The sequence below is a fragment of the Populus alba genome, chromosome 1 (assembly GCF_005239225.2).
Source record: "Populus alba chromosome 1, ASM523922v2, whole genome shotgun sequence".
Lineage (NCBI taxonomy): Eukaryota > Viridiplantae > Streptophyta > Magnoliopsida > Malpighiales > Salicaceae > Populus > Populus alba.
In genome coordinates, this window is record NC_133284.1 from 30,133,958 (window position 1) to 30,158,704 (window position 24,747).

The 24,747-nt window shown below is 32.0% G+C and overlaps 2 protein-coding genes across 2 annotated transcripts; one reads left to right on the forward strand and one right to left on the reverse strand.

Moving 5' to 3' along the window:
- Positions 1-1,427: 1,427 nt before the first annotated feature.
- LOC118032954 (uncharacterized) lies at positions 1,428-7,795 on the reverse strand. The gene is made up of 10 exons (XM_035037761.2): positions 6,953-7,795; positions 6,077-6,207; positions 5,899-5,961; positions 5,667-5,756; positions 5,224-5,389; positions 4,873-5,062; positions 3,132-3,961; positions 2,212-2,826; positions 2,043-2,108; positions 1,428-1,813 (listed from the first exon to the last, which is right to left on the reverse strand). Exons 1-10 carry the CDS (start codon positions 7,511-7,513, stop codon positions 1,706-1,708), a joined length of 2,820 nt encoding a protein of 939 aa, XP_034893652.1. The 5' UTR covers positions 7,514-7,795; the 3' UTR covers positions 1,428-1,705.
- Positions 7,796-16,565: 8,770 nt separating this feature from the next.
- Positions 16,566-22,520, forward strand: LOC118032929 (ABC transporter G family member 15). Its single transcript, XM_035037731.2, has 9 exons — positions 16,566-17,234; positions 18,444-18,520; positions 18,792-19,253; positions 19,360-19,482; positions 20,080-20,211; positions 20,588-20,872; positions 21,012-21,284; positions 21,382-21,489; positions 21,843-22,520. The coding sequence occupies exons 1-9, from the start codon at positions 16,934-16,936 to the stop codon at positions 22,197-22,199; spliced, it is 2,118 nt and encodes a 705-aa protein (XP_034893622.1). The 5' UTR covers positions 16,566-16,933; the 3' UTR covers positions 22,200-22,520.
- The last annotated feature ends 2,227 nt before the right edge of the window (positions 22,521-24,747 follow it).

The window sequence follows — 24,747 nt, forward strand, 5'->3', positions numbered from 1 at the left end:
CGTTCTTGTTTTTTAAATAAACTTGAAAAAAAAATAAAAAATAAAAAAATTATTTTTCATTTTATTTTTTATGTAATAGTTAAACATTAAAAAATATTTTTAATTTATTTTTTATGATATTATTAAATATAAAAAAATAATTTAATTTTTTAAAAATCTATTGTATAAGAAAATAACTTTTAAAAAAACTAATTTTCAGCAGTTATGCTGAGTAGTTATCACTGGCACACTTCTAAATGACATGAAGGTACAAGTTTGCTCTAAGGTCATGTTTGTTTTCTAGAAATTAGTTTTCAGGAAATTATTTTCCAAACTTTTTTGTGTTTGTTTGTCATTAAAAAAGTTGGTTAAAGGAAAACACTTTCCGGTCAACGGAAAACATTTTTCAGTCAATTTCAGTAAAAAAAAATTTGACTTGATTTTCAGGAAAGTGTTTTTCCTTTAGTTGTGTTTATTTTCCGGAAAGTGGTTTCTGGGAAATCTCTTTTCAAACTTATTGTGTTTATTTGCTAGTAGGAAAGTTGGTCAATGGAAAATACTTTCCAGTAAAAGGAAAATTTGACTTTGTTTTCAGGAAAGTGTTTTCCTAAAAATTTTGAGGGGAAAACACTTTCCGGAAGTTGTGAAAAATTTAGAAATGTTATTATTTTCTGATTATATCAAATTTAATCTTCAAACTTTTGATTGCTATATATATTTTGTTTTGAATATTTATTTTTCAATTTCATCTCTTAAAATTTTATTTTTATATTAACTTTGGTCCTTATTTTTTATAATTGCTATTTGCTTTTTCCTTATCATATTTTTATTGAAATTTTTTATCTATTAAATTTGGTCCTCATTCTTTTGATTGTTACTTATTTTATTTGAAATAATTTATGAAATGTTGATTATTATTATTTTAATTTCTTCATCTTTTATTTTTTTTTTAATTTTTTAGATTTGATTTCTATTATTTTGATTATTATTTATTTGTTTGAGATAATTTATGAATTTTTTTTCAATTTTATTCTCATTCAACTTTTTAATTTGTAAGATTTGTTCCTCATTATTTTAATAAACTTAAGAAAAATAAAATATTAATAAGTTATTTTCCAGCTCATTTTCCATGACACTATCAAACATCAAAAATTACTTTTTCGAAATTAACTTTCCCAGAATTTATTTTCTTCAAAATTTATTTGTTTTAAAAAAATTACTTTTTAACGAATAAACGGAGCCTAAGAGAAAGCATTAACGTTGCCAAAATCAATGCACTTACGAAGATCCTGACAATGTCGTCGTCATATGCTCAACTAGCAAAACATTTCCCTTTCAGAACTGAGCTAAAAAGGAATAATCTGCCAAGAGGAAGGAAGAAAGCCTCTAATGTAGCTTGCTCTTTTGCTTGTCAGAGTATCATCATCATCACGAAATCACCAGATCCATTAGATACAATGCCAATGATGATAATTATAATATCTATTCAGCTTTTTCACAGCCTTGCTTCCTTCACCATTGAATTCCTTCGCTGTACAATCAATCGTGTTAGAAATTCTGCTCCTGATGATTCTAGTCTAATTCCAGCTTGCTCTCCCACAGCAAGCGAAAAAAGGTATGGTAATTTTTGCTATTCTTCTTTGTTAAATGTACAAAATTCGTGTATTTGTAGCAGCTCTGTGCGTGTATATCTCTGACATGTTCTTCTCTACGTTGTATGTTTTCTTCATGAAGCCACAGCGGTCCAATAATTCGCCATGCACGGGGTTGTTGGAGTGGCAATGGTGCGTGCCCATACCCAATGAGTGCCCTCCACTCTTCGCATCTCTGCCAACTGTCATGATTATTAATGTGAGCAACATTCTTACCTAACATGTTTATGTTACCTTGAAAGAATGTTTCAGTTTAGAAGCTTGCAACAAGAAGAATTTAAGAGCATGGATTGTAGATAGAAAATATTTCTCAAATTTATGCCTCCTGAAAAACATTTCTAATGAATTTGCTGTCGAGAATGCTGGAAATTGTTGAAAATCATAAACGGCAAATGAACAAGTGTTCCTTACTCTTCCATCCTTGAGCTCGAAGATAACTGAATCATCGGAAAATGGGATCGGCCTTGTTGGTGCCACCTGTGAATGTTCAAAACACTCATCATTGATTTCCCATCACTAATACTGGCCAGCAGCCAGTTAGAAGACTTGTTTTAAGAAAGGAAAAGATACTTGTACCAACCTTTGGGTCACAGTTTCTATTAAAATCACTGTACTTTTTTGCAACGTTCTCCAAGCTGGCTGCAAAATCTTCATCTATGCAAACTTCTTCATTATTATCATTTCCCCCCTCTTGTGTTTGATCTTCATTCATTAATTTTCCCACATGAGGGAAGCCACAGTTTTTCCATCTCCATGTCATCTTGTCCATATACCTAACATATACTTTTCCATCTGAACCTATAAGAAAGAGTTGATTGCCTTCAAAACATGGGCTAGGGGAAGTGATCAAGGTTACACCTTTATTAGGTGTTCCATGTTCAATCCAATTCCAGCCATCACCAGTATTCCAATGATATTCAACTAGTCCACCATCTTCTGAAAGCATAAATAGTGAGCCTGTGAGTGATAGTGAGGATGGCCTCACAGCAGTTCCTGGCGATCTCGATAGAACCAAATGTTGGGACTGATAATGCTCATGCCACAATTCAGTCACTTTGTTATACTGGTATAGCCTCCCATTCCTTCCAGTGACAAACACTACGTTATCCCGGAACAGCTCCTGGTCAACAATACTTGCAACTTTGGTATCTGGAGGGTTTCGACAATCTTTCCATTTGAATTTCCTCAGGGCAACCTGCAAAGAAATTTGATTAACGGATCAGCAATGAGCTGCTTTATAATTCTAGGAAAATCACAGAAATACTCTCTGCTTTGGCTTTCTAGCCTAACGTAGGTGTTTAAAGTAATATTCCAGAATTTTTGTTTCAATTGACTGATAATGTTTCTTGGTTGCCTGGTTACTACTTGTATGATGGATGGTGATGGTGACAATGACGAGTGAATAATTAAGTGAACCATAAGAAGTAAAAGAAATTCTCTGCTTTTAATCAGTCATACACCAAAAGAAATACTTTGGTTTATTTGGTTTGTGCTACTTACTGTGAACTGCAGCAGCCTTCCATTTTTGCTCACAAAGAAGATTGCATCTTCTGGTGTAACTTTCGGAGCTTTACCTGGAATTCCATCCCATGGAGGGCCTCCAGTAACACGCCCGAGATTCCTCATGGCAGTGCAATTTACCCATGTTAGCCCCTCACCGCTCCTCTCTCTCATAAGCAGACTCCCGTAAATGTCCACCAAAAAGAGACTTCCATTGTAGTTTCCAAGGGCACCTTTCATTGGTGTTGAGTGATCATGCCTTAGCCACAGCCATAAATTCTCAGCATAAAGATGTTCATAAGTCAAACCATCATCAGTAACAAGGAAAAATGATTTGCCTCCATGTATCATTCGCAGACGAAAGTTAGTGTTGATCCAATTATCTGGGAAACTATATCCTTCCAAAACTTTATTCGCTCCCTTGGCACCTGCAAATAGGTAATCTTGTTGTGCTTTACTTCCCTTTCGCCTTCTTGCCAGTCTTGTGATTCCTTGTTCATTTGGCTCATCTCTTATGCCCTCAAGGCAGTTCATGGGTCCACGTTCTTCTCTGCAATACTCTGCATTCCAACCTTCAGTCTCTGGGGCGTCGATCATTGACCATACATATTTAACCGATGCTCTTTTTCGGAGATTTACTTGATGATTCGGTCCAGTATTTTCTCCACCTAGTCCAGGTAGATGCAACTCTGCAAGTCTACCATCATGCAGTGGGAAAACTATTCTGCCAGCTTGAAGTGGTATCCCAGCAATTCCACTTGCAACTTTCGCGTGCGGAGGATGCATATGACTCAACCATGCTTCGGGAATTTGGTTTTCCTGATCGGTGCCTGTCTTCATGTGAAAAAAAAAAAACCTGGCTTACAATATTGTTACTACAAACAGCGAACGTTTTCCGATGACAAAAAGAAAAAAGCAAATCACTGAAAATCATGGTTTTATCTAGTTGATTTTTTAAAAATCCATGATCTACCAGAAATGCTTTAAGAAATGGTCCCAACAACAAGAAGTCATTCATTTGTGATTTTTGTTCTTCCAAAATTTCTTTACTAGACATTTTGAAAGCTATTGATTTCATTCAAGAAGCAGTGTGGATGAATAAACCTATTGTAAATGCTCCTATACATCTATTAGTTTTATTGCTAGCTATATGCGTCGAAAGCTTCTCTATTGTGCTACATTTATGGATAACTTTTAAAATACACCGAGGGCTTTGAAAGAAAAATGGATTCCAATGAATGGCTCTGAGAATCTTAATGTGCGATTAGAAGAAGTTATTTACTATTTTCGGGTCTTGCTTTTCACCAGCCAGTCATGGCACATGGAACTCCCTTGGAGTTTCAGAAGTTTCCCTTTCCCTTCCCTTCCCTGGTGTAGGTTATTTGTAAGTTTCCAGTCCTTTGATGAGCCACCTTAACTATTCTAAGAGATACACAAAACCTACTCCTTTATATGTTTACTGATTTAAAATAAACAGGTTACTTTTTCACAGCTCATGGAATGCCATTCTTTGATGGCTTTCCAGAAGATGTATTTTCCATAGTTCCATACGCGAGTCTCAGAGAAGTAAATTGGAATACATTTGTATGAAAAGGGACAAACATATGCAGATTGTCCTTGTTATGCAACTGTCCTTCACTGACTCAATTGAGGAATATCATTAGAAAGCATAAGAAAAGGAATAGTGAAAGGCCTCATCGTTTTTAGATTCTGAAGAATTTATACCACCTGCTTCACTCACCTGACTGTTTCAATATTCGATACTCAAAAACCGATCCAGACGATGTGGTGAAAAATAATGATAAGAATTTTTCATTTGTCTCATCTTGTACAACTGGTGTGATAGATGTCAACTTATGATCTTTGGGACTTCCATGGACTATCCATTTCCACTTCCTTTGGTTTAATCGTCTCTCTACCAATTTACCGCCCTGGATATACAGAAAATATTGTGAGTAGAGGCCAGATGATAATTTGGCTTTCTGGAAAACATTTGTTCTGCACATTATCCCCCCTGTTTGTGTTGCCTTTTTATCACTTACTGTTGTATGGGTGTGTGTAGTAATATGTTTTTTTTTTACAGATATGGTACCTTAGTTAGAAGAAAAAGAGAGATGGAGTATTCTCCACTCAAGCCATGTAGTGTGCATCCCATTGATGGCATCAGAGAAGCATCTGCTACTGTCCCTTCTGCCCATATATGCTTCTTCCATGATGGCTTTGAGCTCCTATCATATTCATAAAGATCTCCTGTAGAACTGCATTACAGCACACTTTGTTTCAAATGAAAACGAAGATAATAGCCAAGAACCAAGGAGCCAGCTAAGCCACAAAGCGTGGCTTGATTGGACACCTACACAGAATATCTGAAAATAACTACTGGCGTCATCATATCTAATCTGATGTTTGGCAGTGCACTTATAAGGAGTTGAATAATAACACTGATTTCAATTAGATTATACTTCGTGTTAGCCTTGCCTGTATAAGTTTTAATTTTTGAGTTGCATCGAGTTGTTGATTTGAGAGAGATCTCACCTTATGGTATATACTACGTCTGGTCTAATAGTAGCAGCATCAACAATTGCTGCAACATCTGCACCAGGTGGTCGCCCGTGATTTTCCCATCTGTTCCATGTTTATAGCATAAATTTCGTTAATATTATAGTCTCCTCATCAGAATCCACACCGTGAGCAGATACTAAAATTCAAAAGCAATAAAACTAGTTTTAGCGACGATAGCTTTTAGTTTCAGAAACACAAGTTTTACCTTGGAGGCTCTGCCTCACTGAGTTCTAATAACGAGCCATTCTTTGTGCAGAAATAAATTTTCCTGGAATGTAACGCGGTGGAAGCAAGGAGTTCATTAGTACATTTGCCGCAGTAATGTAATGTGATTATGCTGTTTCGGACTGTGGTATGTATTGAAACAGAAATGATGCACTCACAGCCCATCATGAGAAATGAAGCCGGAATTTATTAGCATCAATGAACTTTGTTCTGCTTCTCCATTGGTGCTTTCATCGAGAGTAGGTGTGAACTCTACCCAAATTGGCTGGGAGCTCTCACCGAGCATCATCTGAAAAGGGAAAAAGGAAGAAGATAAACGATCCCATTCTATAAATAATAGTGCAATTTAGCAGTTGTAGTGTGCAGTGAACCCATTTTTATCAAGCAGTCATCAGAGCACGCCTGGTGTCAAATTCAGATTACTTGCACAATTTATTAGCAGAAAAGTATCTAAGAAGAATTAGTTTTGGTTTCAAATGAAATTATTTAGTTGCAATGTTCTGTTTATATATCAGAAAATCATGGGACCATTGCTTGAGAAGCTTCAAATACAAAACATGTGGTAGAGCTAATTGACAAGGAGCCAGTCCAGGTTATACAAGAGTGCCATGCCTGCATGTCGGAATTAAGTGGTGACATGGTTACTCTGATCACAAGTATCTGTATAATATAAATTGAAAATTAGATGGTTATTACTACAAAGAAGCATGTATCCCTTCCTTATTGAATCCAGTACTACAGGAAGACAGAAGGCTCTAGCAACTACTAGTCGATCAAGGTTTGCTGGTCTCCAAGTCTGATATTAACCATCTCTGCCCTCCAGACTAGGACTCATAGAAACAGGATAGTAATAGAAATTTAAAGGGGGGGGGAATATAATGATCTTAGAAGAAACCTAAAACCGGAGTTTTTTTGGAATTAAGCTTGATAATTGCAGAGATGTTGAATTGTAGAAGCTTTATTCCAAAATCATAGGGACAAGACAGCAACTGTTATGAGCTTATATGATTATGCAGCTGGAAGAAGACCAGTACCTGATATAGGGTTCCTGCTTCTGATAGAGTAAGAATAGTTTGATTGACAATAAAGACACAGATTGCATGACCAGTCAATACTGGTAGATCATGGGGTGCTATCACCCACTGGATTCCATTCCAGAACCTCTCATAGATAGACCCACTTTCACCAGTGACCCAAATGGATGACTCGGACATTTTAGTCAGAGAAATTCTCTTCCTCAAAGGCAGAACAATCTCAGAATTCGCTTCCGTTCCTCCATCTTCAACCTTCCTTTTCAAAATCTCAGTTTTCTTGGAATCATCATTCTCTCTTTCTAAGTTCTCTTCTACATCTCTTGTTACTGGATGGATTTCACCCACTGTAGTACAGTTGTCATTAACACAAGAGACGAGTTCATATGGCAGCTCCACTTCAACCCAGGTATTGGATTGCTCTTGGAACTCCCAGAAACGATCAGTCTTCTGCTCAAATTCTCTATTCTTTTGCTGAGCATAGTTATGGGGGCACCAAGAAGCAGAACCAAGGCTCAATGAAAAGAGGACCAAGATGAAAAATATTAAATGAAAACAAGGCATAGTGGCATGACAGAATCTGGTGATAAAAGGTTCAGATACATACAGAAAGACTTCGAAACTACGATATGCAGTTGGCTTCAGGTATAAGTCAGTTTGGTTTTTTGTACCCTCTGTGGAGCCCCGTATAGGGCCAGAACAAGAGAAGGGCCACGGGAAACTACTCGAAGGACCTGCCCATCATTATTTTGAAGACAAGGAGCTCTCTTCATGGCCTTCTCACCAGGACCAAATAAATACAGAGGGAAGGTTGTGGGGGGTCCAATAGTCCAAATATACATGGGAAAGGAGACGGGGTTAGTTAAAAATTGATATAGTTTCCCTTAGATTTTTAACTACCTCCTCATTTGTCAACTCTCTGTGGTCACAATAACTAAGACAGTGATGATGTGTTTTGGTGGGGTTGCTCATCTTTCTTACGTTGCAATGCAGTGAACGAGCTTCAATTTTCTTAGCAGCTAATAATGATCTTCTCACCTAATTCACGACTTGTCACTTTGTGTCAAGTTTTCTTTTGATTTGTTTGTATGATGCAATATACAGAGTTCAATCGAATATGGTAAAAGAAGAACATATATTTTTGTGGACAATTCTTGCTGCTTTTGCAAAATTATTCCTTTATGGAAGTTCCAGTACTAGACATAACCCCCACAGCAAGGAACAGATTCACTGCATCAGATGCTGTATGTTGCAAAAAAGTTTGATCAAATAATAGGATGATCATGCCCATCCAGCTCATGATGATGGCGGCACATCAGATGTAATGCCATTGGTCACTTGACTTCCTATGAGTAGACTTGTGAATATTCCTTTTTCTTTTTTTAATTTTTTATTCTGATTGAAGTCTAAAGAGATGAGGTAAGATGTCATTGATTTTTCTTTCTTGGGGGGCTTTCTCATTAGACTTTGAAAGAGACACAGCAACCGTAGCGGCAAGCTGTGGAACTCTCTCTCTGTTTAGCCAAAGAAACAGTTAGTACGCAACAATGGAACTTTACTTGCATGATCCTCCATAGCTCCGCAAGTGAACATCATTGGCATTTTAAGATGCAAGACTCTTTGCTAGTTTTAATCATCGAATTTTATTTTTTTTTCGGTATCAACAGGTTGGATTTCTTGATTTTCATACTGATTTCTTGATATTTATACTCTGTTTATTATTTATTAATTAAAAAATTTAAATATTCATAAATTATCGGTCAAGTTTTGGGTATCCAATGAGTATTTATTATCTATTATTATTTATTAATCAATAAAAAATAAAATAGTTAATACACACATTAGTAAATTTGTTTGCGCTCCGCTCCATGTCGAACTATTCTTTTTTAAAATTTAAAGAAATGTTAGAGTATGAAGATTTTATAAACAATATCATTAAATTCAATCAAGCGGTTTGATCTTGAAACCTGCTAACCCGACTCCATGCCTGACTCAAATTTCCAATTAAACTGCGTGAGAGCCGACCCAAAGTGAATCAATAAATTTAATGGGTCTAAAAATAACTTGAATGACTAGTAAAAACATGACATAACTTTTAAAAAATCTTAAAGATGATATTTTTTTAAAAAATATTGAGACGATATCAGATTGAATTGACCTTGGCCACCCTTCGACCTGAATTGTGGATTTCAATGAGTTTAATATTTTTTTTTTTTTTTGAAAATTATTTTTGTTTAATTTTATGATAAAAATAAATACTTGCAAAATCGAGCATCAATCCTAAAAAAGATGTTTATTTGAAATTGTGATAACCTTATAGAAAATAAATCAAGAATTTCATTTTCTAACCCATCCAATATTGAAGAAGAGTAACATAAAGAAAAAAATTAAAAACATTAAAGGATCAAAAACTAAAAAAAATAAATTTCAAGTTTGATGGGTAAACCCGCCAAACCCATGAATCAGGTAATCCAGGTCAATACTTTAAACCCGCAAACCAGGTAATGGACTCTATTGGGATTAATAAAAATTTTTTTCTTCTAAACTATTATTTATTTAACTATAAGATAAAAAAAAAATGATCGCAAAATCGAGTGTCAAACCAATATTGATATTTTTTTAAACTATGATAACCTCAAAGAAAGAGAAACGAAATAAATTATACAACTCAATTCTTAATCATCCCAATATCTAAGGGTGAAATAAAAAAAAATATTAAAAAAAGTTAAACTCGCTAAACCCACGAACAGGCCCATGGACTTTCTAAAATTTAATAACATGTTTTTAAAATTTTGTTTTTTAACTATATGATAAAAAAACAGGCAATCACATAATTGAGTTCTAGTATAAAATAAAAGTACTCCTCTAAACCCGCGAACCGAGGACAACTAAGGTTACCTCGCCAAACTCGCGAATCGGGCCATTGACTCCACAAAGTTTAATAACATATATTTTTTTTAAATCATTTTTTAACTAAATTTTTTAAAAATAGACAATATTGCGTTGATAAGATATTTTTTTTTTAATACCAACCCGATACTGAGATATTTTTTTCATATTGCAATAACCATATAAAAGGTAAATTAAAATAAATTATCAACTCAAAATCAAAATAAACAAATAATATAAAGACTAAGTTAAAAAAATCAATAACCAACGAGAAAAAAAAGGTCAAAATAAATAAAAAAACATCATGAATTATTATTGTAATCTATAATATTAATGAATGTGGGAAAACAATATTTTACCCACACCTTTTAGCTTTATTATACCCTATATATAATAATATAATAATAATAAAAAATGATAACATAATAAATATTATTTATATATGTGTGTTTTATGTTAATATTAAGGTATTTATATATTATATTGTATTAAAAAAATTTAAATATTTTACAAATATATTTATATAATATAAATATATCAGATTTAAAGAGATTTCAAGTTGAATTTGATAATTTATACACTACCGATTATATATCTATCTACAAAATTTCTAACTATTGAAATCATATCCACTGATTGGGATGCAATTATCATTTCTAGGAGATTGTGAGGCCTTGGGATTGGAGATAATCATGTGCGGTTCTTATAATAAATGGAATCTTTGGGTAAAAGTCAAAGAATCTACCAGGACAGCTGGCTCTCAAGATTCCAATCTCCCTATTAGCAGGGGAGTGCTTAATTGACTTTTCATCAATTATTGAATCCCTTTCTTCAAATATTCTAGGGTTCGTAACGTGGAAGAGGTAAAATCAAAATAGGAATCTATTTAATTATATTGCATATAACGCTATTTGTTTGCCTTCATAATCACTGTGATAAAATAAAATGCACTTGTTATATTTAATTTTCATTTTTATTAAAATAAAATGCACTTGTTGAACATATATATATATATTATTTTATTTTATGTTAAATAATAAATAGTAATTGTGTCTATTTTTTATTTACAAAATGAGTAATAAATAAGATATAAATATAATAGAAACTCCATTTCTATTTATCTATTACTATTTTTAGTTGGAATATACTTATCTATTTTTTAGGAAAAAAGTAATGAATAAAATATAAATATAATAAGAATTTATATATAACTATCTATACTATTCTATGGATATTTTTTTTTAACAAGATAAAGAAAGTAACGAGGAAGATATGAATATAATAAAAACTATGTTTTAACCTCTCCAATTTCTTTACACTAATTAATTAATAAAAGAAAAAAAAAAAAAAAAGACTGACAGGATGACTAAGCAGGCTTCTTTTCTATATCATATGGGCATGGTGGGTTTATACAGGATTGATTACTCATTAATTAATTGGGACGTAGTAATTAACTTTTGCCAGGTGGCAGTGAAAGGCTGACACACACACACTGTACGCAGGCAGGAAGGTCCGTTTGTTTTTTTAATGTGTGAGATTGATATTGTCGCCTTTTAAAATATAATTAGTTTGAAAAAATACAAAAATTTTAATTTTTTTAAAATATATTTTAAAGAAACACCACACACTATACATACCAAACACGCATCATTAACAACATAAATCACATATGTCACGTTGATGTCCTAGAGTTTAAATAAATCAAAAACCATAAGTGCTAACAAAAAAGTCATTAATGTTAACTAAATATATATTTGAAAAAGTCAAGAGGCAAATATAAATCAATATATTTGATCTCGAAATCCAGTTTATTTATTCGATTGTGTTTAATGAATATGCTTATTAAAATTATTTTTTAATTAAATAATAATAGAAATAGACACACTTATAAAATTGATTAAATAAAATCAAAGAAAAAAAATTCACAAGGTAGCATTTATTAGAAAAACTATCTAAAAATAAAGTTTAATTGTATAAAACATAAAAAAGTTATAGATGAATTAGAAAAGTCTTTTTAAAAATTAAATACATACAAAATACTTAAAAAAAAAAAAAAAGAGAACAACCATTGTATTAAAAAAAAGATAGATACAAAAATAAAAACAAGAAAGAAGAGATATTAACTTAAATATAAATTTTAAAAATATTTAAATAAACACATATAAAAAAGCATGATTTTCTTTTGAAAGGCCATGATTACCCAAAAAAAAAAAAAAAAGATTAGGCCAGTGCTTAGATCATTTAAGAATGTCTGCGAGATGGGGTGTATGTTTGTGTGTATATGTGTATTTTTTTTTAATGTAATTAGAGTGGATGACATTTTGTCTATTCTATTTTTTTTTTAAAAAATAAATTAAATGACACGTTGTTTGTCTTTGCCCTGAGCCATTATGGTGGCCAGAAAATTAAGGTTGAAGGATTTTTCATAAAATATATTTATTTTCAACCTATTTTGATTCAAAACACATATAAAACACTTTAAATACCTTGATAAATTCATCCATGACCTCCCAAAATCTAAAAATCCATCCTAGAACCTGAAATTAACCCGAAACTAAAAATCTTCTCAAGCTTATATATGTTTTTTAGGAACTTTCAATGTAAATAAACCCCCAAGTTGAAGTCCCTTCATCAAATAGAATTACTTGACACAAAAATCGACTGTTTTGGATGGTTTAAATTCATTGCCAATAATATTTTTTTCTATCTATTGTTAAAATCCAGTGATCTCTCTCTTTCTCAAACCAAGAACTAAAAAATAATAAAAATAAATTTTTTGTGCAAAATCAAATTAAAAAATATTGAGGGACTAAATAGGTATAACATATGAAGTTTGATGTCTAAAGTGAATTTTTTCTTAAACTTTGAAACCATCATTCATTTGTGTCGTCTTTCCCACTTTGATCCCCCGTCTTTCAATATTGTTCTTAACAAATAAGTTTGATTTAATTGTCCTTAAATTTGATCCAAAAAGGATGCAATGGTGCAAAAAAGATTTGGGGATCAAAATGAGAAAAATAAAAATTCTAAACATTTAGTTCATAGTAAAATACGAGAGAATAAATAGTACACGTGTATAGTAAAAACACCATACTATTTTGTGTTTTCTACTAGTTATGTGACCCGCACTTCGTTACAGGTCATATATTTTTATTCACTATAAAAAGAAATTGTATACACAAGTTCTTTCTATGCATTTTCGCATTAAAATTCTTTTTAAGTGCAAATCAAAAGGTTTATGCATACATGTAATCAAACAAATCAAGAATCATATGTGTTAATAAATAAATAAAAAGTCATTAATGATAAATAAAAACTAAACTAGAAAAATCAAGAGACAGATGCAAATCAAGTTACTTGATCTTGCAAGATCGAACATTTACCAGGTTGTGTTTGTTATTTTTTTTATTGAAATATATTTTTTATTCAATCAAACAATAATAGAAATAGACACACATATTAAATTGATTAAATAAAATAAAAGGAAAAAACAATTATGCAATACTACACATATTATAAATATTATCTGAAAATAAATATTTTTATTTTTAAAAATAAACTTCATCTATAAAAAATATATATAAAAATTATAGATAAATAAAAAAGATATCTGCAAAAATTAAATGCATATAAAATAGTTTTTTTTAAAAATCTTTATAAAAAAAAAGTTAAATAAGACAAAATAAAATAAAGTTCTTCTATACAAAATATAAAAAATAAATTATAGATAAATAAAAAAAATCTCTTCAAAAATTAAATGCACATAAAATAAATTTTTTTAAAAGTTTTTTTTTAAAAAAAGTTAAATAAGCAAAAATAAAATAAATACAGATGAGTGATATTAATTGAAACATAAATTTAAAAGTTAATTTAAAAAAAGACAATACAAAAAGTTATCAATAATTAAAAAGTAAAATTAGAAAAAAATAATAACATGAGTGTTATGACTTAATTTATCAAATATGTGATTAAGATCATGAACTGAATCAAGTTAATAATTGTTTTCTCTTAATATATATATATATATATATATATATATATATATAGGGCAAAACAAAAAGGCTAGATGTGCAAACCTATGGCTTAATGCATCTGGCCCATTGCAAGGAAAAACCCAAGTGTGTAAGGGGGCTTTCAAGCGGTCTGTGCTCTTGGGCCTGATTTTATTTTATTTTATCTTTTTAAAGAGTGAACGACCTTTTCATCCACCTCTATTTTTTTTAAAAGAAATATGTATATGACTTGCCTTCTGCAAGTTGGTTTTGGCAAAAAAATTAGGGTAATGCCTCTCTTGCTAAAATAAACTAATTTTTAAGTAATTTCAGCCCAAAAAAAACCTCACTAACACCCTTGAAACACCTACAGGCCCATCAATTAGCTCAAAATACCTGTAAAGGTCCACAAACCATAAATCAAACCGGTTTATATTTATCTCTCTCAGCTTATATCTATTTTTTATGCAACATTAAGTTCTAAACAACCACCATTAAGTCCCTCTCATCTTATGAAACCTGTAAACATAAAAAAACTCTATTTTGGTGGTCGAAAATGGCTTCAACGATAACTTTCTCACTCATCACTGAAAAACCAACGACCCCCCCTCTAATCAATGACTGAAAAATAATATAAATAATTTTTTGTATCAAAATTGATTTTTTTAGAATTTAAAGGGATCTAAATTGTATAATTAGTATTATTTTAAAGTTTGAGGATCTAAGCGTATTTTTCATAAAATCTCTGGCATAACACCAACATTTAGCGCTTTTATTTTTATTTTAGTCTATCTTCTTTCAAGTTCACCCTTGCCCAAAAAATAAAAAATAATTTGCCTTTAATTAGGATTAAAATAAATAAAATTTTAAGTATCAAAATAAACTATTAAAAAAATACAGAGAGTTTGTATATATAATATGATATAATATAATATAATAATAGTAGTTAAATAAATATAAGTTTCTTCCCAGATCCCACTCCAAGTTGGAGGCTCCAACTATCCCATAATAAACCCATTAAGCCCTTCGTCAAATGGGCTGCTAGCCCCTTCCAATTGGCACCAACCATCATCCTCTTTTTTAACATAATGAAAATTAGCTTGCAAAGGTTTAGCGGAGACTATATTTTAAATTGCATTTTATTAGTTTGATATCCTTGCTAGTGAAATATAACTAAATCGATATTCATATATTTTCTCCTCTTAAGTTCAAAAACCTCTCACATAACTAAAAAAAAAATTTTTTTTACATAAAATTCAATTATTCCATGTGTTTGTTAAAAATCTTTGACATGATATCAGAACGTTGATAATCAAGTGGTTTCGAGTTCGAATCTTATCATCTCTATTTATTTGATAAAAATTAAACACAAAATAATGTGAGCCTGTACAAGTTTCAAGTTTAAAAGAGCTTTCATTTGAGGGGATGTGTTAGAGAATAATATAAATCATATTTTATGACCTTCATCTAACAGCTTAAGCTATTGAGTTAAGATGATTCTTTGACATGATTTAATTATTCTTAAGTACAATTAAATTTTAGAAAATAATTTATTTTCTAAAAATATAATTTACTATAAGATTTATTTGATAAAAAAATTCATTTTCCAAATTAAAACGCACCAAAAAAAAAAAGCTAAGGACCATTTAAAAAATATTTTTTTTTTGCCACTATCACATCATTAGTGTTTGGATGTCTGTGTATCCAAGTTTCCAACTCTTGAAGTAAATTAATCCACCTTTAAATCGTTGTCTATCAGCTAATCACGGAGATGACTTGCAATTGCAGGCAGTTATCAGTTATAGTCTCATTTATAGGATATGTCGTTAATTATTATTACATTCTTTATAATGAAATTAAATGTATTAAAAATAATATAAAATTATTATTAAAATATCTAAAATATTTTTTTAATAAGATATTAAATTTTAATGGCTAAATAAATATAAGATAATGGAATATTAATAAATTATTCCTGAAGCTTTATTACCGAGATGATCGATTTACGCGATGAAATGCAATACGTATGCCTTCAATAAAATACTAGTCTTTTCTTTTTTATAGACAGTTAATTTTAATTTTGAACTCGCAGTTAATGTTTGTACCAGAAGAAAAGATCTATTGTTATAAAGTCATCCCTGACCCAGTTCTTCCCATTATTTATTATTTTTCTTTTGATAACCTGGGGTATCCGGACTAGATTGCGCGCACCACAACTAATCCTCGGACTTACTGAACATCCTGCAAACCCAGTAAGCATGTAAGGCACAACGAAAATGACAAACATATACAAGTGGGGTTTGAACTCTGATGTGAAAGAAAAAAACAAGTCCCTTTGACCACAGTTCTTTCCAATTATTTATACGGATGAGCATCTGTCATACTTATCAAAGAAATTTTAAAAGTGATGAGGCGTTTTAAAAATATTTTTTAAAACATTTAAATTTATTTATTTATTTTAAATTAATATATTTTTAATATTTTTAAATCATTTTAATATTAAAAATAATATTTAAAAAATAACCACCGCCAAACAAACTCAAAACTTGAAAGTAATAAGATTTGGATTTGACACGAAAGATTTTCTCTTGATTTAACTAAAATTATATATGAAGATATAATCTTAGATCTGAAAGAAGTAATCAAGAGCTACCGCGGATGGATGAAGCATGCACGGCTAGTTTAGATTAATATATCAGTGTCAAGCTTTAGTTATTTCCATCATTATCCCTTCGTTATGAAAATTAAATTTGAAAGCTGACAAGAACCATCATAAAAGAGACATGAGAGTCGCAGCAGCACCACGTATTTCAGTCTCGCAGCAGCCGCATTAATTTCTTGACTGGCCACCTGCACCAATCTAACTGTTTTAAACACGAGCCATTTTACTCCCTACGTATCTCTCTTTTCTCCTTATCCCATGATTGTTGAATGATCTTTTAATCCCACGTCCATATATAGCATTCATGGTTAGTTGTTCGTTGATCGTTATTTTTTCTCTGGCCGGCCATTTATTATTACAAGATTAATCGGCACGTTCCTCTTTCTTCTCCCGTGTTCCTCGATCCACTCACTCCTAGCTGAAAATTTGTGAGCGGGCACCATGGAGATAGAGGTGGCGAGTGGTAGTTACAGTGCTAAGAGTAGCGGTGTTGGTATTAGCACTAAAGGTGGTGATGGTGGCGGCTGTAGCATGTATCAAGATAAGGTGGCATCGGAAGGCGGAGCGGGGAGGGGGGTCTATTTGGTGTGGGAGGATCTAACTGTGGTGTTGCCAAATTTTGGAAATGGTCCAACAAGAAGGCTGCTCCAAGGACTTAGAGGGTTTGCTGAGCCAGGTAGGATCATGGCTATCATGGGTCCGTCTGGGTCTGGAAAATCCACTCTTCTTGATTCACTAGCAGGTATGATTCATTGCTTGGATCCCTTGCCCACTCTCCCACTAATATATTTTATCAAGATCAATGTCCAATTTCCTCAATTATATCAAACTAACCAAGTAACATGGTACAGAGTATTCGGACCATAATTTAGTAATGTTTGATCGAATTTACAGCACCACAAAAAAGAAAAGAAGAAGAAGAAGAAGAAGAAGAAGAAGAAGAAGCTACCCTTCTAAAAAGAACAGTGTTTCCCTCCTTTGTTAGTGGTTATCGAGATGTACGTGCCAAGCAAGAGTGAAAGACCACATTGTATAGAAAATTAGAAATAAAAACTAAATCAGAGCTCTCTTGGTGCTCACCACTTCATTTTAAAAAAGTGATTTTACTAATTAAGCGGTAGATTCTTGATAGATTATCAGTTTCAGTTCAATTTCCTGGAGAGACAGAGGATATACAAAAAAAGAATACTACTCCACTTGATAAATTTAAAGTTTTTTGTTTCTTGAGAGTTTAGCGTTATCATATATATATATATATATATATATATATATATATATATATATGTATGTATGTATGTATATTTCAATCAACCCCTTAGCTCTATTATGAAATCAGGCGATGCTCAAGACCTGACCCGAGCTGGATTTCACAAAAAAACAAGAACTTGATCTCGTGCAATCAGATTAAAAACTCATGTCGATTTGATTCATGATCGAGTTAAAACCCATTCATATTTTTAAAATATTATTAATTTTAAAATGATGTTATTTTGAACTTATATTTGTTTTTTAAATTAACCATCTCAATCTATAATTTAATCCTTATATCAAGTCGATTTTCGAATCGGGTTTAATAAGGATCCCTCTCAGAGACAAGGGAATGAGTGCCAAGAATTAAAATTACAGAGGAATGATCAAAGGGACTTCATCTTAACTGTAATTTACAGGAGTATCAACTAGCGAGTGATCATTAAATAAAAAATAAAAAGAACGAAAAAAGAAATACTAATCGACAAGCTGATAATTTTCACTCTACATGATGTAATATTGACATGGATACCTATACTGGGTAGAAAATAAAAAAGGATCGGTTACTACCTAGGTACTTTTTTAATATGGTGGCAGCAGCATAGCTGATCAAACGTTTTCCTGAATTTTCAACCTTGTGGTTCTGAAATAGTTGACTTGTATAATCTTTTGCTGATAGCATTCATCATCGATCTTGCCACAGGTAGACTGTCAAGAAATGTCATAATGACTGGAAGTGTTCTTTTCAATGGAAAGAAGAGGAGGCTAGACGCTGGTGTTGTGAGTACTGTCTACCAATATGCCACATACAAGTCCAATAGGCTCTGCAAATCTTATTCACATGGCCGATTTCAGTATAAAATGAGATAAAATACTGGCTAATTGAGTTCTTTAGCACTAAATTCAAGAGCATAGGAAATTCTTATATTTCAAGTTTACATGTGTATAATAATATAATGAACTTCAAAAACCTTGCTGCAAAAGAAATATTCATATAACTATTTCTTTGACCATATAAACAGTGTACTTTTCCTGTGTTGATGAATTTCAGGCTTATGTGACACAAGAGGATGTGTTGTTAGGAACTCTTACAGTCAGAGAAACGATCACTTACTCTGCAAATTTAAGGCTTCCAAATACGATGAGAAAGGAGGAGATTGATTGCGTCGTAGAAGGAACGATCATGGAAATGGGTCTCCAAGATTGTGCTGATCGGATTGTTGGAAACTGGCATTTGAGAGGCATAAGTGGTGGTGAAAAGAAGAGATTAAGTATTGCAATAGAAATCCTCACCAGGCCACATCTCTTGTTCCTCGATGAACCTACTAGCGGTCTTGATAGTGCCTCAGCATTCTTCGTAATTCAAACACTTGGAAATATAGCTCGCGATGGAAGGACAATTATATCTTCAATTCACCAGCCAAGTAGTGAAGTTTTTGCACTCTTTGATGATCTTTTCTTACTCTCCGGTGGTGAAACTGTTTATTTTGGAGATGCAAAGATGGCTATAGAGGTATGATAAGACTAGAGAAAATAAACTTAATTGCGTGATCTTAGAAATACCAAGTCAAGCTCATGTTGATTTACTACAATCTAATTACTGGTATCCATCTTCACAGTTCTTTGCTGAAGCTGGTTTTCCATGTCCAAGAAGAAGGAATCCTTCTGATCACTTTCTGCGCTGTATAAATTCAGACTTCGATGCTGTAACAGCCACACTGAAAGGATCTCAAAAAATTCGAGTATGTATCACTTCCAACTGCAACCTTCTGAGGTGGTATTTTGAGTAACACTTCCTCATCACATGTTACTTATATCAGTGTTGAAGATGCCTCTGAGTAAAAGACATTTCATTTCACAGATGTTAAACATCTTTTGGCAAATGAGGAGTTGAATACACCAATGGGATGATAATTTCCCAACATAGTCATACAGTAACATCTGGAATTTTCCTTCTTTTCTCTGGAAGTAGCAAATGGTTTGGAAAAAAAGTACATAGCAGACATCCCAAAACTACCACCTTTTAAAAACTGTATTTATAACTGCTCTTTTACTTAGCAATAAACATTAAGTTGCTGAAAATTGGAACTTCCAAGTTTTTCAATTTAGTACTCTGATTACAAGTTGCTTCCATGTATGTATATTGCAAAATGGTGCGAATGAGCGCATTTATTTTGACTTTAATCTGATTAACATAACTTATTAGATTGTATGACCACCAGAATTCTGCCTCTGCACAAACACATTCTCCTGTGGACGCCTTTATTCACTTTTTGTTTATGTTAATCATGCTGTCATGCAAGACTGATGCAACTGTCCTGTGTCTGTCTTAATTATAGGATGTCCCTATATCGGCAGATCCTTTGATGAGTTTTGCAACAGAAGAGATCAAATCAAGACTTGTTGAGAAATATAGGCGCTCGAACTATGCGCAAAAGGCCAAAGCAAGGGTTAAGGAGATATCAGCTATTGTAAGCAACTGAAATCTCAGATTTTGCAGCCCTAATACTTCATTCCTGTCATTTAATGCTGTCAATCTGCAATCTCACATCATCACACGATATACCAATTCTGTTCTTTGCTATTCTTTTGCACCAATTACTAATACCAAAACTTGTTCAAAGTTCTGTGCTTTTACACTCCATTTTCCATTAAAAGCTGTAAGAAAAAATTTCCTCTGCTTGACGTGTTTGCTTATCTGCTCTGAATAATTTTAATGGACAAGCTAATAGGAATAATTACTGAATGTAGCCTCTTCTAAACATGTTTGATGAAAACACCTTTTGAAAGTTCATGCTAAATGCTGCTGTCTGTTAAACATTTCTTGAAGAAGCTCATCTATTGCAGGAAGGACTGGAAGTTGAAACTCAGAGTGGAAGTGAAGCAAGCTGGCGAAAGCAACTCTCAACACTGACCCGAAGATCATTTGTGAACATGTCCAGAGATGTGGGATATTACTGGGCAAGGATAGTGATCTACATAGTTGTTTCCATCTGTGTTGGTACAATCTATCATGATGTTGGGTATGATTACACTGCGATCTTGGCTAGGGTAGCTTGTGGGGGATTTATAACAGGCTTCATGACTTTTATGTCTATTGGAGGCTTCCCTTCTTTCATTGAAGAAATGAAGGTAAAGATCTTGTTTATGTAGAAAAGATAAAATGATAGAAGAAGAATCATGAAGAAATCTGTGCCTGTGAAAAGATGATGGCATGGCAGAAAGATTCTTAATTTGTGGTCTTGACTCCTTGTTCTTTTATATATAACAGGTTTTTTATCGAGAAAAGCTTAATGGCTATTATGGGGTTACAGTGTTTATCCTGTCCAATTACTTCTCCTCTTTCCCGTTCTTGGTTACGATCGCCCTCCTCACCGGGACCATATGTTTTTACTTGGTGAAATTTCGATCTGGATTTAATCATTATGTATTTTTCTGTCTCAATATCTTCGGCGCCATTTCTGTTATAGAGAGCCTGATGATGGTTGTAGCTTCACTGGTCCCCAATTTCTTGACGGGACTGATTACTGGGGCTGGAATCATTGTAAGATCAAAACACTTCGATCTTCATTAAACATTTTGATTTCTATGTTGGCCATCTGATTTATCTGACCACTAACCTAATCTGGTTACTCATGCAGGGGATCATGATGATGACCTCTGGTTTCTTCAGATTGCTGTCTGATCTTCCAAAACCATTCTGGCGCTATCCAGTTTCGTATATCAATTTTGGAGCCTGGGGAATTCAGGTAATTCTATTTTAATATGTTTCTACAACTGGAAATGCCTGTTAGGAACAAGGAGAGTGGTTTCTTTAACCTCTCGATGAGATTTTACTTGTCTCATTTCTTGTAATGATTTTCTTGAAGAAGTAGGGCAAAACATCTCAAGACCTGCTTTATGTCTCGCAACAAAAAGCATGTCAATAACAACATCATATCCATAATGTCATAATGTAAGGAATAGCTGAGAAAGATGTTACGCAATCTGTTGTTGTCCCTAATCACACATGCATGTAGCCTCATCTCCTTCAGCAGCAAGATTGAAAGACATACTGACATTGTAGATTCTTAACCCATTCCTTATTCTACTGCAAATACAGGGTGCCTACAAGAATGATTTCCTCGGACTTGAGTTTGAGCCTCTAGTACCTGGCGAGCCAAAAATATCTGGAGAATTTGTTGTCACACGCATGTTTGGCATCCCCCTGGATCATTCGAAGTGGTGGGATTTATCTGCTATTTATCTCATTCTTGTATGCTATCGGATTCTATTCTTCGTTGTGCTCAAGCTCAAGGAGAGAGCTTTGCCAGTCGTCAAGGATCTTTACAGTAAGAGAGCCTTGCGAATAATTGAGAAGAGGCCTTCCTTCAGGAAAGCACCGTCGTTTTCTTCCAGCAGGCATCAGCCTCTCCACCCACTGTCTTCTCAAGAGGGCCTCAACTCTCCACTCAACTAGGAATCCCCAATAATCTCCAGCTGCTAATCAAGCTGTAATACATTCTGCTGCTCTTATTGTAATTCGAAGTTCATGCATGCACAGGCGCAGATAGTTAAAGATAGATACGACGTAGTCGTGTCGAAGGTGGACATGCAAGACTTCATCACTATTATTTCTGATGGATGCAATGAACATACATGGGAAATTGCCCAGCTTGTATTTAATACTGTGTTGCCCTATGTATTGTCGTCAAGTTGTATTTAATACTGTGTTGCCCTATGTATTGTCGTCGAGTTGTATTTTTTTCCCTCTTCTTTATGCAAATTTCTTTTCTAGACTCGCCGAATAATCTAATCCTTACATATCTAAAATTAATGGCCTGGATTACTTTGCAGCATATTAAATCAAGAAAGGTATTTGTGCTTCTAACTATATTTACCCCTTCTCTCATTTTTACCGTTGAAAAGCATCGCATGTTCTTGAGTTGCAAGTAATATCCAATCATGTGTGTGAAAATGTGCAGGTTCATGTGAGGGGTCCAAGCGACTCGGTGTAGATATCTCCAAAAAATGGAGTAAGGCCCTTTATACATAAGGTGCTTGCAGAGATATCAAACCATTGAAATGAGATAGTTGAGATGTGTGCATATGAGTTGCGAAATATATAGGTTACACAAAAAAAAAGAAAAAAAAAAGGGCTTGAAGCCTTGAACACGAGACCTTCAAGGAAAAGGAACTACACGTTCACAGGTTATATTGTTTTTTTTTTTTTTCAAAAAAATAAAAATAAAAATAAAAATAAAAATAAAAATAAAAATAAAAATAACGGGCATGCATTTTGTTTTAATGTGGTTTTTAACATAAAAAAGATTTAAAGTGTAAATTAAAAAGTTTATGCAAGTATCTAGTTAAATAAATTGATAATTATTTATGTAAATAAATAATAAAAAAATATTAACAATAAACAAAATAAAAATTAAAAAAATTAAGAGATGAATGTAAATTAAGATATTTAATTAAAAAAATAAGATATTCACCTGATTATATTCACTAAATTTTATTTACTTAAATCAATAAAAGATAAATCTACATTCTAGAGAATCCATGATTTAAAAGATAAATACAAATAAAACTAATTGAATAAACTTACGCTCTAGAAACATTACGTAAAGATGAACATATCAACAATATTATTTAAAAATAAATATTATTTATTTTAAAAAATAAACTTCATATATATAAAATCAAAAAATAAATATAAATAAATTAGAATAATATCTCAAAAAATCAAACACAAACAAAACAATTCAAAAAAAAAAAAAACTTATGTTAAAAAATGATATGCAAAACCCATGACTTGGATCATAAGACTAGGACAAATACATATAAAAGAAATTAGAGATAATCACAAAACCAATATTTTCTTAAAAAAACAAAACAAATACATAATGATAAGATTATATGAAGTTGAATCTTACACAAATTAAATATCAAAAGATGAAATCATGAAAAAAAATCAATTATAGAAAAAATCCAAAAAACTGAGGGCAATCATTAGAGGGAAAATAAAAATTTTATTTGACTAGTGCTCTACAGTGGGCCATAAATTTATTATTTTTTTAAAAAACTTGAGCATAAAAACTGTTTTGATATGTTTTTTTTTACATAATATAAATTATAAGTGTAAATCAAATAATCTATCCAAATATATAATAATCATCTATGTAAATAAAAAAAAATATTAATAATAACTAAAAGAGAAAGTGAAAAAATTAAAAGATGGATGTAAATTAAGATATTTGATATTCGCATAATGAGATATTTACCCACTTATGTTAACTATACTTATTTTTAAAATCAATAAAAGATAATAAAAATAAAAAAAACACATATGAAACCGAATGAATAAAATAAAAAACAATGCAAAACAAAATAAATAGTAATTAAAAAAACCAGGATTAAATTCGACATAAAAATTAACTGAAATTAAATATTTAAGGAAAAATGAAATGAAATTTGATGTTTAGGGATGTAACTAAAAAAAAAATCAATCAAAAAAATAATCCAAAACAAAACAAATAACAATTAAAAAAATAATGAGAATTAAATTTAATAAAAAAATTAAATAAATCAAATGATAAGATGAAATATCAAAAATAAAATTTAATTAAAAATAATGAAAGTAATTAAATCAATTGAAATTATGAGAAAATGAACTAAATCAAAAGCATAAGAAAATTAAAGAGTTGGTTTAATGTTTTGCATGGCAAGAACACAACCTAAAAAAATAATTGACATCAAATCCTACTGAACCACCATACACAAATGATTTAAAAAGAAAAAAAAAAACACCAAGATAAATTAAATAATATGTCGGTAGCATGATTACCACCACCAGAGTTAGTCGCAATTACTACTTATAGAAAATAAAAATAACAAAATGGTTGACGCCAATAAATAGAACGACTCTCATTACCCATGAAGATAACAAATAAATCAATAGAAAAGGAGAGCAACACCCTCACCTAAGGCCTTCGGAGCCGTGAAATTCTACTGTGCAAGTCCAC

Bases quoted from the DNA above. Each gene is read 5' to 3' on its own strand.
- LOC118032929 (XM_035037731.2), top strand. From the start codon at position 16,934: ATGGAGATAGAGGTGGCGAGTGGTAGTTACAGTGCTAAGAGTAGCGGT. The intron at 20,212-20,587 runs GTAAGCAACTGA...CATCTATTGCAG, and splicing joins TTAAGGAGATATCAGCTATT to GAAGGACTGGAAGTTGAAAC. The intron at 20,873-21,011 runs GTAAAGATCTTG...TATATATAACAG, and splicing joins CTTTCATTGAAGAAATGAAG to GTTTTTTATCGAGAAAAGCT.
- LOC118032954 (XM_035037761.2), bottom strand. From the start codon at position 7,513: ATGCCTTGTTTTCATTTAATATTTTTCATCTTGGTCCTCTTTTCATTG. The intron at 6,208-6,952 runs GTACTGGTCTTC...TTCCCTTTTCAG, and splicing joins AAGCAGGAACCCTATATCAG to ATGATGCTCGGTGAGAGCTC. The intron at 5,390-5,666 runs GTGAGATCTCTC...GCTGTAATGCAG, and splicing joins GACGTAGTATATACCATAAG to TTCTACAGGAGATCTTTATG.